Raw genomic sequence first — 18,858 nt, 5'->3', positions numbered from 1 at the left:
CTGCATTCATGAATTTGCATATCAGCCACACCACAATTACAAGCCCAGTTTTTCCATGTCAGCCTTCTATTTGCAGGGCTGGACAGCTACAACAAACAAATTGAACTCCAAAAATCTCAATAAACTGGAGGCAAAATGGCCACAAATCAATAAATACTGGTGTTTACGTCCAAATAACTGTAAGTGTTAAGTGTTAAATAAGTGTTAAAAAGGAGCTGCACATTGTTTGTTTGTATTTGGTTTGATTTGCAACCAACAACAAATATGTGACAAAAAAAAGCTTTATTTTTAAATATTCTGCATGACTGTCTTCCTGTTCTTCCGATTGTGCCTACATGGTGTGATACGGCATCAGTCCCTTGTATGGTTTAAACATAAAAACCTGTATCCCACACTTCCCACAATGCAAGCTGAAAGCATCTTTTGAGACCCCCTGCCAAGTAACTGTGTGCCTGTGTCTTTCCTCCAGAGCCACAGAGGATGTTATATAACTGTTTTCACAGGCTGAGAAGTACTGAGAAATTCCCCTTTAAAGTGTTATAAACTAAAACAAATGCCACAGCAGTGAAAGTAAAAGACCTTTCTTGTGACAGTAATTTTGACCTGCCACTGGTACAACTAATACCATGAACAATGCTTATGGCTCTGATAGTGAAACAGTGAACATGTTCATCACCAGGACCTGAAACTGGCAAACCTAAAATGAATTCATACATTAGTTGTTGTTTTTTTTAAATTACATTTGTGATCAGCAAGTGAAAAACCTGTCGCAAATGCAGTCAGGAGACTTTATGGACAGGAGACATTTTGACTTGTGATAGCAGGAAACGCATTGTGGTTAACAAGCCTAATGACAGCTGTGTTCCGGTTTTAAGGCCCCACTGAGTTCTGACAGTAGGACAGCATGCACAGAAAACCTAACTGGGGTGCAGCCATTTTTCAATGTTTGAATGACACGTGTGTTTTTCCTGCTATTTCATTTCTGCGAGAGGCTTTTATCCAAATCAGCATCGGCTTTAGTATTAAAGTTGAGTATTATTTATTCTAGGCACCATTGGGGAGGTGCAGGCCTGTTAGTTGTATTTGTTCCCTCAGAGATCAATCTCTTAATCCAAACATAAGTACCAGTACTGACCCCAGTCTCAGCTGTATCCTACCCCTGCCCTGGCTGATCCACATTCCTACCTCCACTCTCTGTCTTTGTCCTAACTCCGACCCCAGCCTTCATCTCCTTCTCTGCTCTGAAAATCTCTGTCCCACCCCTAGCTGCTCTCCAACCCCGTCACAGCCAAGCAGATTGGGGTCACCTCCAGGCAGGGGTCAAACGGATCAGAACCAGAGCCAAGTGGATCAGCTGTCTCCCACTGCGACCTGGTGGAATGCGTTCAGTAAGCCTTGTCTATCCTGTCTGGGTTTCAGCAGATGGATGCTCATGTCACTGACACAGCGGCTGTTGGTGAAATGGCATTATTTATCTCCCCAGTAGCCTCTTGCTCTCTCCTGAGGGAAGATCAGCTCGCATGTGCACTGGCTTACTCTTCATAGCAGGAATACACTCTAAATAAATAGGGTCTCTGTAGAGAGAAAATGGGAATTTGCACCATGCGTGCCAGCACCATGCAGGACCCTTCTGCTGCTGTAATGAACCCTTTCAGAGTTGGTCTGTGAAGCACTATGTCCTTTTACAAAGGCTCCTTACAGCATCACATTCTTCACATTCAGAAAATGGATGTAGAAACTTTCGTTCGTTAGGAAACATTTAACAAGTCTTCTTGTCAACAAATTCCACAAAAAGACCAAAACCAAAGATGAATATATGTATGAATGAGTATTATGTGTGTAAATCCAAAGCCTGTGTCACAGAGCTCTACTGTTGTCCAAAAACTATTAAAAACATGTCATACTGTTGCACTGAGTGACATGTTCCTCCATTACCATGATTTTGACTCAATCCCACACACACCATCCTGCTGCCAGATAGCAAATCTGCCAAAAATAGTCCCCACCAAATGCATTGTTTACTCCTGCTGCAGTAGCTTTTGTTAAGAACTACAGCAGCAAGGCAATCTCTTAACCTTTTTTAAGCATAAATCAATTAAAATACTTGTACGTAACATCTTTTTAAGAGCTAAGATCTTTAAAGGTCTTCCTTTGGAATGCTGAGAGCCACAGACATGGGGTTTGTTGATCACCAGCCTGAGCCTTGAGTGGTTTTCATTCCTTCTTTTATCAATTTTCCACTAAAGAATAAAAAGCATAGCACATGGTATAACCATATACCCACATGACATGCTCACAGTGATCATGTTAACATGCTGATGTTCAGCTGGGAATCATAGTCCCAATCTTAGTTCAGCATGTAAGCATGCTTACATTTGCTAATTTGTACTAAGCACAAAGTACAGTTGTAGTCAATAATGTATTGGAAAGAACTGGACAAATATCGGCCAAATTACAATTTTGACCTGATGATGGCGCTGCATGAGAGACCAATTCATCCTGATGGGGACACAGATGTCTGCAAAGAATTTCATTGCAGTCCATTTGGTCTGGACCAAAGTGGTGTACCAATTGACCAACGCTGGCATCTATGGAGCCACACCACGACTGTACTGTACTGTAAAACTGACCTTCAGATCATTTTAACCTACTCCAAGCACAGCCCATTATGTTCATGTGATTTTACACATGAATAGAGGTAGCATTATCATAGTATGATATGTGGAATCCTCCTATTTAAGTGACAGTACTGAAGGCCAGGACGGAGTAAATGCCAAAGACGGTCACTGGTCTTTTTAAAAAAGCTCTGTCAACTAACTTCCTGTGCTTCGTGTTTCTTGTGGCCACTGACAGCCGCGTTGTCCTTCGGCCATACGTTTTTGGGGGGTTTTTTTTGTATATGTGCTACTGAAGGTATCAGGAAAGGAATGGCACAATTTCATGCACACATAAAGATAATCACAATGGTATGCTGTATGATAGCATCATGGCAGAAAGTTGAAAGAATCTGCATTGCTTTGGAAGGAAACTGACATTGTAATGTGGAGGCAGCATCTTTAGCCATTAATCAGACTGTGCTCTGCTGCATGGCAAAAGGAATATAATGAAACTGTCCTATAAGCAACATGTAAACAGCTTAATTACAACGATGCCCGACTCTGATTAATGACCATAATAACATTATTATGATCATGTAAGCTTAACCAGTGTGTAGCTGTAAATATGTATAGAAACATAAGCTTCCATATCGTCCATGACAGTGTTCATATTTCACCACAAACAGCTATTTCAGTCACACTAAGATAAGGAGGCGGCTCGTTGTGCTTTAAGTAGAAACGCAAACACACACTTCTACAGCAACACACTCACCTCTGCCTGACAGGCCATTTCCTGCAGATAGACCTGTCCATATTCATATAGTCCCTCCAGTGGATGCAATCTTTTGTGTGGTGACAGCTAGTTAACCAGCTCGCCTGAGCCTGGCTTCATCCACCACAACTTAATTTACACAGACATGCTCATAGTGTGTGTGTGTGTGTGTGTGTGTGTGTGTGTGTGTGTGTGTGTGTGTGTGTGTGTGTGTGTGCGTGTGTGTGTGTGTGTGTGAGACAGAGAGCGGTAAAGCGAGACACAAAGCCATGTTAACACCTATCTAAAGAAAAACACAGGCCAGAGCATGCAGACTGTATGTCTGGATACAACCACAGCTGTTTCATTACTAAAGATGCCCGCGTGCATCTGAAGCAGACACCCCGACTGAGCAAAAGCATGTATTTACACCTCGCTCACCCCGGTGTGCACATGCAGCTCTGAAGGAATGGTGATAAGCTCAGGAAGTGACACAGCCTTAAAGCTGTCAAGGATAATAACACTGTGGAGGTGTGTGGTATCAGAGGGAAGCTGGCCCATGAAAAAATCTGGTTAAAGAGCAGAAAAGCTATTTGAGGATTTATTTATTCATCCATTTGCACAGGGGTCTGATTCAATGTTTAATTGTTAATGGGATCATTAGTGATGAGCAGAGGTTTGTGAAGAAAAGTGTTGCAGGTTTCTCTTTTCCCTCTGTGGACTGCACATTGGTGGAAATCCATCAAGATGCAAATTACAACAAATTCTTCGTGTACAGCCAACAAAACTCAACCTGCACACTGATCAAAAACAAGGGAAGGGACCACTAGAGCGCAAATACTCTACAGGCCATTAATTATCATTGGGCTAATTTCTGCACTGAAAGATACAAAGTACAGTATCTGAAGCTCTAATTAACAGCGGAAAAGGGGAAGAAAAACCACATGTGCTCTAGCAAGGACTGAAATCACCAAATGGCACAATGCAATATTCACCCATGTGAATGATGCTTCAGCCCTCTTGACACTATCAGGCAATTATCTGATATGTCTACAATCTGGGTAATATGTAATGTGTATGTATATGTGATATGTAAGATTATTCTGGAGGTTTATTTCCAACAGGTTTGATCGTCTGACAGCTCGTGTCCTTGTCCAGATGGCAGTGTCACAGCACTTGGAGGTGTCAGTTAGCTTACTCAGCAGTTAACTTCAGTTCTGTCTTAACTGATAGCAATGATGGTCGAAAGCATGAAAATCAGACAGAGACTGGAATAAACTGGAATTATCCCTTAACACTGGTGTGCAGGATAACTTCTGGATTCATCAAAGACTTCTTTATTCTCTTTCAACTTGTCTGTAACTCAGCATTATTGTAATTGAAGGCAATCACAATGGTTCTTTGACTTTTAATAAAGGTTTAAAATGAAACTGAATGGAAGCATTACTAGCCTGTGTCGAGATGCCTGTTGTTTGTCCTGCAATTAAAGATGACGGATAAACTAAAGGGGGGAAGCCCATTGCTTTTACACATGGTATCAGTTTATAGTTACTACAACATATGTGTAAAATGTTGTTTAAAGGCTTTACTGTCTCCAGATGGAGCTGTGTGAAGTCTGATGGCCTTGCGTGATGTCACTTGAGTCAGAGTCAGTTGGGGCTGAAGACTATAAGTCTGAAAATGAAAACAAGCCCTCTGCCCATCTGAACTGTTGAGCTCAGGCTGAGCCCGTCCTCACCAGAAAACAACTGTATAGGTTTACTTTGCACAGAGGTTACTACGACTCACACTTACGTTAAATGTCAGGTGGTGACCTCTGGTGGCCATAGTAAGGAGAAAGTCACCTGACGGAGCATAAAGAGCAAGAGGTAAGGTTAGAAAAGTTGCAAAGCTCCTGCTCTTTGCCGCTAACTTAGTTGCCACATATATGTGGCAGAGTATACTCTCACACTGCCTCCATGAATCCTGCACTGAACAACAGCTCATGCTTGTTTTTCCACAAGAATGCAAATGCCCCATTACACTGACGGTTTGGCTAACAGGAGAAAAACTCCAGGCCACCTCGTGACATTCCAGCTCTGCGGACATTGTGCTCAATGTGCCGACTCAACTCCTGGCAGGGTGCCTCTCAAACAGTGATGGAAGCTGACCTTTCTCTTCCTCTCTTCAAACAACATGGCCTTTAAGATGCTTCTGACTCCGCATAATTCATTGATGGTGCCCTTCACATGAGTCTCTGAGGCTGTGCATCCAAACTCTGACCCGTCTGACAGCCCAGCAGCAGACACACAGGGCAGAGCAGGCAGGATGGATGGAAATGTCAACATCAGGCTCGCTCTGACAGGTGGGCTAGTTCTGTGATCACACATTGCCTCGCCAAGCCTCAGACCTCCACATTTCCATATTCATCTGTCTCTTCTACCTCTGGCTGACAGCTGAATACACACTAACACAAAACAGAGAATGTGATTTGGATGAGAAAGCTCAGTTTGGCTCATCAGTATTTTCTAGGTAATGGAATATATTTATAGTGTTGTGTTATAAACAAAGGTACATCTGAATAAAAATACCAGGGAAATCAAAACGGGATATCAAAGAATGTTAAGCTAATGCTAAGTTAGGTTCATGGGAGCTTGTGACATTTGCATGTGAATGTCCTGCATACTTGAAAAGGCTTTTATAATGCTGTATGAATCTGCAGCACTGACTTTAGAGGAAAACTACAGGTAATAAACTTTTATAATTTAATTTTTTGTAGTTCTGACTTCCATTCTTTTGGTGATGATGACAGTATACTCACTTAAGTATCGTTGATGGCCGAGAATGCTGTGACATTGCTAAAAATAGGTCCAAAGGTGCAAGAAACATAAGAAGTCAGTCAGGTCAATTCAAACTTTTAGCTGGATTATCTAAACCACTTTATTTGAAATTAAAAGTGAAAGTAACATCGCCTTAAAAGATCATTAAAAAATCATTCCTCAGAAAAAAAACACAGAAAATACATAATCTCAGTAATTAGCACTGAGGTAAAAAGTAAGAAATGTTAATTAACATATTTAATGCATTTAAATTAGCTTTAGAAAGGGTGGTTAAAGCAGGAATGTTGGCAAAGCATTCATCTATAAATGAATGAAGGGTGATATAACATTTTTGGTGGTAGCATATTATGTACCACTTAGTGCTTGTTGTTGTGCTTGGAACTTTAAAATAGGGCCCTAAATGTTGTGCAATAGTGTTTTGGAAAAGAGGTGAGGTCTCCATGTGTAGAATTAATCAAATTATGTGTTTGTAGGTGTGAAAATTGAAAAGTCTGTGTTACTTTCAGCCATGAGGGCTCAGATTTAACGAACCTGCCTTCTCAGACTAGTCATTCCAAGTCGTTACAAAATGCCTCGGTATGGATGTACAGTTATAACAAATCATTTTTATCGGTACTCTCCTTCAGGTATGTCGACATTATGTGAAACTTTTAAATTCAGTTCTCAAACAGCGCAATCATGGACCTCCGTGATGAGAAATTCAAAAGAAAAAAAGCCAAGAAAGCCAAGCAGTGTGCAGCTGAGCCTCATTGACAGTCTGGCTAGCGGTCATCCCACTGTTGGGCCTCTCTCAGCCTATCATGGTGTGTCTTTGTGACTGAGAGGGGAGCTTGGATCACCTGCCCTGGAGGCCTGGAGCCTCTTACAGATGTGTTCAGGAAGCCCCACTTTTCCCTTCTGGCATAAAGACAATCAATAAGAAGCATTTTCTTCACCCGCCTCTCCTTGTGCTGAGCCTCCACGCTTTGTCAGAGACCCCCTGCCTGCAGGGCTTCCTCCACCTCTCCTCATCCCTTCATCCAAAATCCATCCATTCTCAGATGCATATCTTTAGCCTTCAGCCCAGAGGCCAAACAGCAGTGAACATGCTTTGTCTCCATATTTGACTTCTTCCCTGTAATTTTCTACATTAATTATTCAGGCCCTTCCAGCCTATGAACATGAATCCATTAGGTCTGGCTTGCTACATTCTACTTCAATTAAGAGATTGGGGATGAAATTATATGGGGGGATAGTAGATCTGGTGATTAAAGGATTCATGAGAGTTCAGCCTTAGAATATTTATGCCACCCTAAAATCCAGTGCAGAGATACATACACACATGAAATCACTCGATGGCCACTGTACCTTTGTTCACCTGTACAAGTAAGTAATGTTCCAGCCAAGACCAAGAGATCCTACTGATTTTTCAGCTTTGCAATATGCTGCAAACTGAACCTGTGTTTCATCCCATTTACAGGTTTTCACAATTGTTAACACACAAAAATCTAAACTTTGGCACAATTTGCACAACCTTAACTTCACGTACCATTCGCTCGACCCGAATTGTCACCACTTCACACTCCCTTATGACTCCCCTAGACTCTGACTTTCCTTCTTTACACTCTGACGCCAATTGCACATCACCTTGTTGTCTAAACACTACACACAATGTGCAGTTGTTGCACACACCTCTCATGTAAAAGCTCAAAGCTTCAACCTACAATACACTCTGCAGTCAATTGCACATTAACTTGTTGTCAAAGCACTACACGCAATGTTCTGTTGTTACACACACTTCTCATGTGACAACTCAGTGGTATCAACCTACAACACACAAGTGTTCAAAACTCAACAAATTCAGGTCTGGTGAGCAATTAGCAATCAGGACTGCAGCATATAAGTGCCTTGAGCCTCCTCCTCTGTGTTTGGTGAACAATGGAGAACCTTGAAGAGAGCAACCAGAGAAGGAGAAGTCTAAGAGTGAGAGGAGGAAGAGGAGAACGACGAGAAGGAGAAAGAGGACAAGGAGGGGAGGAGAGAGGAGAAAGAGGGCATGGAGGAGGAGAGAGAGAGGGAGGACATGGAGGAGGACAGAGAAGAGGAGGAGGAAGACAGAGAGGAGCAGGAGGAGGACAGAGAAGAGCAGGAAGACAGAGAGGTGCAGGAGGAGGAGGACAGATTGGAGCAGTAGGAGCAGGAGGACAGAGAGGAGCAGGAGGAGGAGGACAGAGAGGAGCAGGAGGAGGAGGACAGAGAGGAGCAGGAGGACAGAGAGGAGCAGGAGGAGGAGGACAGAGAGGAGCAGGAGGAGGAGGACAGAGAGGAGCAGGAGGACAGAGAGGAGCAGGAGGAGGAGGACAGAGAGGAGCAGGAGGAGGTGGACAGAGAGGAGCAGGAGGACAGAGAGGAGCAGGAGGAGGACAGAGAGGAGCAGGAGGAGGAGTACAGAGAGGAGCAGGAGGACAGAGAGGAGCAGGAGGACAGAGAGGAGCAGGAGGAGGAGGACAGAGAGGAGCAGGAGGAGGAGGACAGAGAGGAGCAGGAGTACAGAGAGGAGCAGGAGGACAGAGAGGAGCAGGAGGAGGAGGACAGAGAGGAGCAGGAGGACAGAGAGGAGCAGGAGAAGGACAGAGAGGAGCAGGAGGACAGAGAGGAGCAGGAGGAGGAGGACAGAGAGGAGGAGGAGTAAGAAGAAGGAGAACCATTATATCTAATGAGATTCGGGCCACTGTGATAGACCATGTGCTGAACCATGGTTTGAGCATGAGGGAGGCTGGCTTGAGGGTCCAGCCCAATCTCAGCCGACTCTCCATTCTCAGGATGGAGAACAGGTACTAGTTTATACTTTACTATAAATCTATTTGTCTTGTGTACTGTAAAACAATATAGCATTTGTGTAGTATGTATTTGTGTACTGTATACATTGTGTACTGTATATACTGTGTACTGTAATACAATACTGCATTTCAATATAATACAGTGTGCTCACAGTAGTTATATTTTGCAGGACCGAAAGACAACCTCACAGTGGGGGAAAAAGACGTGTTTTCACACCAGAGCAGGAGATCCTAATTGTGAACATGGTTCGTGAAAACAATGCAATTACCCTAAGACAAATTAAACAGAAGATCCTAGCAGATAATGCAGCTTTTAATACGATCCAGAATGTCAGCCTGTCTACACGGGACCGTGTCCTCAAGAGGAATTCATTAGCTATGAAACAGGTCTACAGGGTCCCGTTCGAAAGAAACACAGACCATGTGAAGGAGCTACGGCGCGACTTTGTGCTTGTAAGTCCCATACATTACAGTAAGCACTGACATACAGGTAATGTAGCCTACCTGTGATGTACAGCCATATATTTTTTTTCCTTTTCTACAGTGTCTTTTGACCTCTCTGTCCATACAGTAACTTGCATTCTCTCAGTTTTTGTTTCAGCGAATCCAGGAGCTTGATACGGCGAATGAACTATATGAATATATTTTCATAGATGAGGCTGGGTTTATTCTGGTCAAGAGAAGGCGCAGGGGAAGAAATATCATAGGCCAGCGGGCCATTGTTGGGGTCCCTAGCGTGGTGGGAACATAACTATGTGTGCAGCAATAAATCACCATGGTGTCCTGCACCGCCATGTCCATCTTGGTGCCTATAACACAGACTTGCTGCTGGCCTTCCTTGATGACCTCCACGAACAACTTGTTCCACCAGATCACACTGATGATCCAAAAAGAATTAATTATGTTGTCATCTGGGACAATGTGAGTTTCCACCGGGCTCTGCTTGTACGTCAGTGGTTCCAGGCCCACCCACATTTTACGGTGTTATTCCTCCGCCGTACTCTCCATTCCTCAACCCCATAGAGGAGTTCTTCTCTGCTTGGAGGTGGAAGGTGTATGAGCGAAACCCCCAGACCCAGGTCCCACTCGTCCAGGCCATGGAAGAAGCCTGTGGTGACGTCAGCCTCGAGTCCATTCAGGGATTCATGCGCCACTCAAGGCGGTTCTTCCAGAGATGTCTAGATAGGGAGAACATCGCCTGTGATGTGGACGAGGCCCTCTGGCCTGACAGAAACCGAAGGCATGATGATGCTTGATCATGATGATTCCTCAATCATGTACAATAAAAAAAACATTTTTGGCTGCATATTTGTGTGCTGTTTTAAGTTTGTTTTATGAAAAAAGTAGGCTACACTGAGTCATTTTTACAAAAAGAGAAATATCTTATTTTCCAGAGTCATTGTCATTCATATGGTGTGTTCCATTTTACAATAGTGTTTTCAATTTTGCACTACAATGTGCTGTAAATGCTTGGTAGTGTGCAGCAAAAGCTTAGTTGTGTGTGCTCAATGAATGGTATGTGTCATTGGAAAATACGACTGTGTGTAGCAAATGAAAACATGAGTTCCATTTTGTGAACACAATGTAGAGATTTGATGGCAAGAGTCTTCTTGCAAAGGGAGTGTCAGGTTTAGCATTTTGTGTGTGCAGTTTTCAGTTTTGTGTGTGCAGTATTGAGAAAGCCGTTATTGTATTGAGAAACGTGTGTTGACAATCGTGAAAAACTGTAAAAGCACTCTGTTAATGTGACTGCAACATTCACGGAAGCATTCTGAGATGATGCTGTAGGTTTGTGACATGCTGTGATATCCTGCTGGGGGCTGTCCAGGTTGAAACAGACTCTGGCCACAGTTAGAAACAGCTGGTCAGCAGCAGTGTCGGTGTATGCTGTGGCATCCAAATGAGACTTGACTTGTATTATCGGGCCTGTGTGTTTGTAGAAACACATCATTACACTACCAGCCTGTGCCATTGTTACAAGAAAGGATGGAGGCAACGATTCTGTTGTTTATGCCACATTCTGACCTTACCATTAGCAAGTGGCAACAGAAACCAAGAATCATCGTCCAGGTAACATTTGTGCACCTCACAGAAATATGTTTTGTTTCATAGCTAATACACACAAACAAGTGTAGGAGCTACTGATTTTATTTTGTCGACTGAAACATAATTTGCTGCTGTGTTACTGTACACCGAGCAACACAAGATTACATGGCCGGTAGGTACAACAACATGGCAGACTACAAAGAGGTTTACAAAGCGAGTCTATTGTAATGGAAATAGGGAGAAGGGTGATGGAAAATAAAGGCAGACAATCTCACTGTTTCTTCATTTTTGTTTGTTCAGCTCTGTTGATGGATGCTAGACTACTTCGACACCAGATCAGAAGCTGGCATTGCTTCGTCTGCTGCTGTCCAGTGTGATCAGCACTTCATCTGACGGTGCTGTCAGGAGAGACCATCTGCAACGCGTTAGGATTTCATTAGTCATCTATGACTACGCTTTTTACTTCTTTGACTACATGGACATGGATGGTTTTCACATTAAAGATGATCATGTTAGATGACAGTAAAGGCACTTAACTGTAAGTCCGTCAGGTAAAACATCAGCTCTAATCTAAGCTACTGTTGAAGTTTAGAGGTGCACTGCAGGTGCGCTGTTGTGTAAAGGTGACCTCGCCTGATCGATGGTAAAACAGCGCTGCGTTGGCTGTGACATTGTTTTCCTATGAATTCCCTGAACCGTATGACACAGCGATAAAAACATGCCATAATCTCTCTGGGAAAAGTGATACATGTCAGATGTGACCACCAGGTTTCTGAATAGGAATTAAGTTTAGATAAAGTTAGCTTAGCTGTCCAAATACACTAGCTGCCAGGCAGACACGATGACCGGGGCTATGCTTTAAATCCCAAGCACAGCTATATCAACAGGGCACAAGTACACATATAGTTGTACAACACACAACAATTGCTCGGGCCTTCTTTTGAACTAAATTCAAATGCATCATATGTCTGCTGTCATATGCCATGAATGTCTGCTGTCTGTGCTGTGCTGTGCTTTGCCTCTGGCAGTGTCTGCAGAAAACAATATTTTAGCTGAAGGCATGTTACTTGGGCAGATCTAAATGGATGACAAAAACAGGAGTGTTGCACAATTTTTAAAACTTACTTTAAGTAAATCTAAGTTAGATCATAACGTGTTTACTACCCAGCAAACAATTTCATGTTGGTCATTGGGGGCCAGGGTCAATATCCAACCACTGACCATCAACTCACACTCAGGACAGGCTCAAAATGTAGATTCACACAGCCACGACTGAATGTCAGTGAATATTCAGAGCAGGATCAAAATTAGGTTGTCTTTATGTTCAGATGGCTGTTCTTGTATGTGTTTGATATGTTTGCGTCGTGCTGTTAAATGACCAAAAGGCTTTGGAAAAAGAAAAGTATTACTTTTCCTTAAAGTAAGGTGTCAGTACTGAACCTCAGTCATTACTCAGCTCTGTTCTGCTGTTAGTGGACTGAAAGAAAAGCAGATCCAGCAGCACTGATGAAGGCTGCAAGGTAGGAAGTTTTCTACAATAGCTGCCATCAGAACCCATTCACACACAGTGCCTCAGTGACTCACCAGGAATATCCTCTCCAGCTGATCCTGGATGTCCTTCATCCCAGGAAAGGCAGCCACTCCTTGGATCATCTCAATGAAAATGCAGCCCACTCCCCTGGAGGAGAGAGACACATGATAAGTCCTTCCATTCAATACTGGCTCCGGTGCTTGATTGACTTAGAGACCCCTCCAATGAAAATGTAGTTTTTAACCTTGTGAGATGTCCTTATGGAGCTTTTATATACTACAAGACATATCATGAGCGAAATAAGCAGTCATCGCCATGGCTGAGCATCTCTGCCTCGGAAATGCAGTGTACCAATGACAATATCAAAAGCAGACAGCCAGCTTTCATAGGTAACAAATCTGAGGAACAAATCCTGCCGATCTGCAGGACGGTACACAGTGAAATAAGAGCTATCAGAGGAGAAGCCAGGTGCAGCTACCTATTGGTATTTTGCAAGCCAAGTTTCACTGTTTTCAAAAAAGATGGTAGAGACGTGTTTTAGTTTCAGTGGCAAACATGCTGAAGGAAAAATGGTGAGCCTCCACGCAGTATCAAAGGATCTGAAAATCTGAGGCAGAGGAAACTTGGTTTTGCTGTCGCCATTTTCCAGAGCGCTGTTTTGAAAATTTCACACAAACAGATGGGCTTTGCCACAAAACTTCTATTGAAGCCCGATGTTCCATCCATTTATCCTGGAGACACAGCGAGTATGAGCCAATGCGTTGGTGAATTTATTTTTCCTGTGTTCTATCCATCGACTGTGTCCAAACAAATCTGCAGTGTGCTCGATAATGTCAGCCAACGTTACCTGGAGATTAAACTGATGACTGACAGGACATTTTTTAATGTCTTGGGGGTGTTTTCACAAAAAGAATTTTATACTTTTAAGTAGTTTCATCAATGCCAGAAGAGGAACTTTAATAATTTCAATTACAGTGGATCGTTTCAATTTGTCCTGATACCATTTACAGATTTGCTGCCAAACATAACAGAATCATCATCACTGAAAGACCCAAACGGTATTTGACAGTGTTTGGTGTGTTCTTTGTGTACATCTAAATCCAGTTTATACAACCCTAACTGTTTATTCACCTTAACAGGGCTCAAAGTAAAAGTAATTCTGAAAAGGTATTGATTTGTTTTCTTCCTAGAGGTTGTTAGACTGTAAATGAAGGTTGAAATCTGTAAATCAGTAAATCAGTCAATCTGTGAGGAGCAAGTCCATTAAAGAGTGAGAACAAAGGATGTGTGTGTGTCTGTGTGTGCGTGTGAGAGTGTGTGTGTGCCAAACAAGATTTTAACAAACAGTGAGGACATTTTGGCCAAGAGCTGTTTGAAGGTTAAGACTTAGATTAGAATTAGATTCATGTTGGGGTTAGACATTTAAATTGTGATGGTTAAGGTTAGGGTAAGGGGCTTGGGAATGCATCATGTCAATAAGTGTCCTCACACGGATAGAAGTAAAAGGTTGTGTATGTGTGTGTGCGCGCGCGTGTGTAAACTGTTGCCAGTGCTCATTTGTCAAAAGGCTATTGTTGCCTGACACTTTCACTTTCTGGCTCAGTGCACATTCCCTCTCTGAGCCGAAACACCCGTAATGTAAGAGCAGAGAGAGAGGGAGGCAGAGAAGGAAGGAGGGAGGGAGGGGAGGGGGGAGGGGGGGAGAGAGAGAGAGAGAGAGAGAGAGAGAGAGAGAGAGAGAGAGAGAGATTCATCCCTCAAAATTTCTATATTCCATCTATTTTAACATTGGTGAGGCCTCCTGTATCATGGCGACATGGGGATCCATCCATCTCCATGACACAGCTGTAACCTCAGCATCCAGTATTTATACTGGAGGGAACAGAACACCTCTGTTAGCCGAGTATGGACAAAGGTCAGTTTGAAAACAATTCTGCTTCCATCTTATAGGGTTATACCTTTATCAGCTGCTATCAGGCCAGCCATATGTGACTGTGTGACTATGTTAAGCAGAAAAGGTGGGTTACGTTAAGTTAAACCTGCATTTTTTTCACCTGATTGGCAACATGGGGGCAGCAGAAAAGGTGTCAACTCTCATTTAGCTCTGTCTCAGTCCAAAAAGGCCCCACAGCAGTAGTTGTGGAGGAAAAAACAAACAAACAAAATAACAGGAAAAAAGATGGCAAAAATACTTTGCAGAACTTGAAACTGTACAGTAAGGAGATTATTGTTTTGGGTTGTCACTATGTGCAGCCATGTGATCTGTTGGCAACATAACAATATCTATTATAGCAGCGTTATAGAGCTTCTAATATACAAATACTAAATGTGTTTTCAGTCTGTCACAGATTTCATGAGAACACACAAAATAATTTGAAGGAAATTCTAAATGAAAGGAAAAGTATTTTGTAACTAAATACTATATACTGCTCATATCATAATATATATAATACAGATTCAACCCATAAAAACTTAACATTTGCTTACTGTAATCACATCAGTCAGTTTCTATGTTATTTCATGTGATCTGGAAATATTTTCCACATATTTCCACATATTTTCAAATCCAGTTAGTCCTCCAGAGAATTGAGGGAATGTGTGAAGCTCGTGGCTGTGGTGTCCAATCATTGAGCCTGCATGGGCTCTCTCCATCACAGTTTCTTTGTTGGTTATCATTTATTCAGAGCAAAGGACAGCCAGAAAACATGTGGTGAAGGCAGACCGTGTGGAAATTTGGTGGAAAAACTGGCATATCCACACACAGCAGCCTTTAGCTTGTACACTGAAGAGGGGTTATGATGGGATCGTGTTTTCTATTGTCTTAGACAAACTCACATGAAAAACATTCTACAACACAAAATCACCTTTTTGTGAGAGTGATTAAAATACTCACATCAACACAGTGTTTATTTACTGTTTGAAAAATGTATATTAGTAATGGAAATGTCCTCTCTCTGATTCTACTCCTATTGCTCAATGCAATTACTGTCTCTCACTGCACACAGAATGTGTCTGGCATAGAGTAACACTGCTGTTATTGTAATTGCACAGTTTTTGAGATAGTGTGACTGTTGGATCTCAGTAAATCAGTCAGTCGCTGTGGCCAGCTGTGCTCCTTAACTTTTAGCACACAGTAAATTAGCCTCAGTAAATACAGGCCTGTTTGTTCACAGACAGCTAATGAACCCTTTTGATGGCAGCAGACCTGGCTGAGAGGAAAGCCAACAAACACATTTGTAGGATTCACACCACAAAACACATCTGTGGGAGTGACATGGAGTCCATAAATAACAAGATTCCACCAACATGCTGTGCACCAGGAAGAGAGAGCTGAACATCTTCCTCACAGTGACCCAACAAATGGGAGTTCAAGCTGAAATTAGAGAATCAGTTTGAGAATATGATTCATTGTCTCTTTGGCAATATTCTGCATAATATCTGCCTTCTCAACAAATCCATTAACAGCTATGCACTGATCTCACTACCTGTAGTTATATTTGTCTCATTTCTCACGAGTGCATGGGAACATTTTGCAACAAAGAGGAAAATATTTTGAGCGAACAAAGATCTGATCTGTGCTCAATAAATGATTATCTTCCTGTTTTCTTTCACCTCCATAAGCAGACAATAAATAATCTCTCCCCACTTGGTGCACATTCACACCCTTGCACACTTGCTCACAGTGTCCTTTCTGGCTCTCTCAGCATCCCTCCGCTCTGCACCTCCAGGCTTTGCCGCTCAACGCGACAGTGTTACAGTGGGCCACAATTTCACATCAGAGAATAAGAACTTCTGATAGTTGGATTATCTGTCAGTAGGTACACGGAGAAGCCCCAGGAGAAGCAGCGGACGGAGACAGTCTAGTTTCTCTACAAAATATAATTTATATACTTTTATGTCTTCACTGTGCTCAAAATGTAATATTCGATTCACTGTGTGTGTATCCAAAGTGTGATATATTTCTCTGTCTTATAGAGCTCCACTGCCTGAAGTGCTCACTGCTGTTTGAGTAATGTTTGCTAAAAACTAAAATGCGCTGCTGTTCTATATTTATGAGCTATTTTTAAAGATTTACATGTTGAGCAGGAACCAGTGGGCTTGGAGCTGAGTAGTGGGGAAGTCAGAAAGTACTGAGAGACAGACCAACATACTGCTGCTTTGATAGTTTCATGGGATTTGTTGACAATAAGAACAACAGAATTACAGCAGCCTTACCATTTAAATTGGAGACGTTCTGCAGCGCAGCCTACCATAACTGAAGCCGTACATTAATCTGTGCATGACCACACTTGAGTGATTTCAGCATTGACTCTGATTGACAGACACGTGTGAGAGCTGCATCTGGGTGATGTGCTTAGGAAGGTAAAAATAGAGCAGTTTCTTGCCTGTCTTCCATCACACCCCCCCTCACAGATGGCAGCCTGTAACCTGTAGGCTGCTGTGATGGATGCTTCTCATGGCAGGAAGACAGATCAGCGCAACCTTTTGGTCCTGCAAGAGATGCTTTTTCATGGGAGACTGCTTCCTAAGTGACCAGGGGTGCTGTGTGTGTGTGTGTGTGTGTGTGTGTGTGTGTGTGTGTGTGTGTGTGTGTGTGTGTGTGTGACTCTCAGACGGACGGAACAGCACCCTGTGGATTTGCCCACCTGCAAATACCCTTGAAGCAGACACACTACCTCATAGGCCCCCCAAAGCCCTCAACTGTTCTTTAATTGGATGCTGGAGAATGCAGCTGGGGTTCATGGGATGTCCCTGCTGACTGCCTGTCCAGACAGAAGAGGTCACCAAGGCTTGACTGCGAGTGCAGCAGCAGCATTGTTGGAAGGAAGCTTCAGAGGTGCAGGACACTAGCTGGACAACCACCGGTCTAGAAGGAGAAATGGGTTGCCACCACCTCAGGTGCATCCATATTTTCCATTTCCTGTTCGAGCATTTGTTGCAGCTTGTTCAACTTGATTTAAATCTTATCTTCTGAAAAAATATCAGAAGATGAATCAGAAATAACTTCATATACTGTAACATTTGTATGAGTGTCAAATTATACAATTCTGGAAAGATTGTCTCAGTTCAGTTTTAGGTTGAATATAATTGTCGATAGATCATTTTTTTAGTAAAAAGCAGGACCTGTGTTCTTCTGTTTTGATGTTTAGTCATTCTGATACATTACGGTTTGTATTTTTGGTTTTACTGTATCTTTCTAATTTGGTGTATGAATGCTACACATCAGGACAATTTCAAACCTCATCAATAATGATTAAAACTATAATTATGTTAAAACTGACAAAGAACAAAGAGCTTGTTAAATGTGTCTAAAGGCACGGTTATTAGATGCATCGAGTAGTCCTGACCATGCAATACGCAATCAACAAGATGTACACATAAAATAAGGCAACAAAAAGACTGTATTAACCCCAAAGTTTGGTCTAAAGGTGTTCCCATTCTCTGGAATGTCCTGCAGAGCAGCTCAACCCGACCTGTCACTCTTGCATGGATTCAAAGTTAAAGCAGAATCAGCCAGATCACACTGGTTCCACATAACATGACATTTGTTCTTAAGACTAGGGCTGATTAATCATTTAATATCAAAATCACTATTTGAACGAGTAGAATTTTCAGAAACAGCAAGAGCTGCAGTTTAAATTACATCATAAATGTCTTAATAATTTGTAAGAACTGAAAGTTTTAGTTGGCTGATATGACAGCTCTTCTCAGCTGCAGCTAATTAACGTCATTCTGCGAGTTGGCCAAATCTTTCTGCTGTATGTTCTGCTGTTCAGTACATAACCACTGTGCGTGCCCAAATCTGTGCTCTTTATACCAAGCAAAGCGTTTCTTTGATAAGAGGCAGCACTGTATCACAACTGTGAAAAAAATAAACACAACATCTGTGGGCCGGGGTTACTTAAACACAACTTTGATCAAGCTGCATTTAAATAGCTTACTCTTACAATAAGTACATTAATATAAAGTATCTCTGTAGTTTTACTAAAGTGTCCTATTCAGTTTCTATAGAGAGCAGGAGATCTGTCTGTGGGTTGTATGATAGATTCAGAACGGTGCGTTGACGGACCAGTTGCATTATCTGAATTTGCGTCACAACTCAACCTCAGTTTTATGCAAATGAGTCCATCTGGTGTGTCGAACTGGGCTCATGACCATTAGATCCAACTTTCAAAGTACGCAGCGTGGATCAATATGTATCAAGATTCTGTTACTCATGTTTTGAGTGTTTTTACTGTATTGTTTTGTTGTAATATGAGAAAGTTTGTGACCCAGCAGCCATGTCGAAAATGGA

At 42.3% G+C, this 18,858-nt stretch overlaps 1 protein-coding gene across 3 annotated transcripts in view; it reads right to left on the bottom strand.

The window, feature by feature from the left end:
• Positions 1-18,858, bottom strand: part of cdk14 (cyclin dependent kinase 14) — a 180,529-nt gene that overhangs the window by 60,512 nt on the left and 101,159 nt on the right. For all 3 annotated transcript variants that reach the window (XM_070965868.1, XM_070965870.1, XM_070965869.1), the window contains one exon: positions 12,617-12,710. In XM_070965868.1, coding sequence (XP_070821969.1) covers positions 12,617-12,710 — 94 coding nt within the window. The remainder of the gene's footprint in view (positions 1-12,616; positions 12,711-18,858) is intronic.

The sequence above is a fragment of the Chaetodon trifascialis genome, chromosome 7, assembly GCF_039877785.1.
Source record: "Chaetodon trifascialis isolate fChaTrf1 chromosome 7, fChaTrf1.hap1, whole genome shotgun sequence".
Taxonomy (NCBI): domain Eukaryota; kingdom Metazoa; phylum Chordata; class Actinopteri; order Chaetodontiformes; family Chaetodontidae; genus Chaetodon; species Chaetodon trifascialis.
Note: the sequence above shows the minus strand (reverse complement) of the source record. Positions and strands in the feature narration are given on the sequence as shown.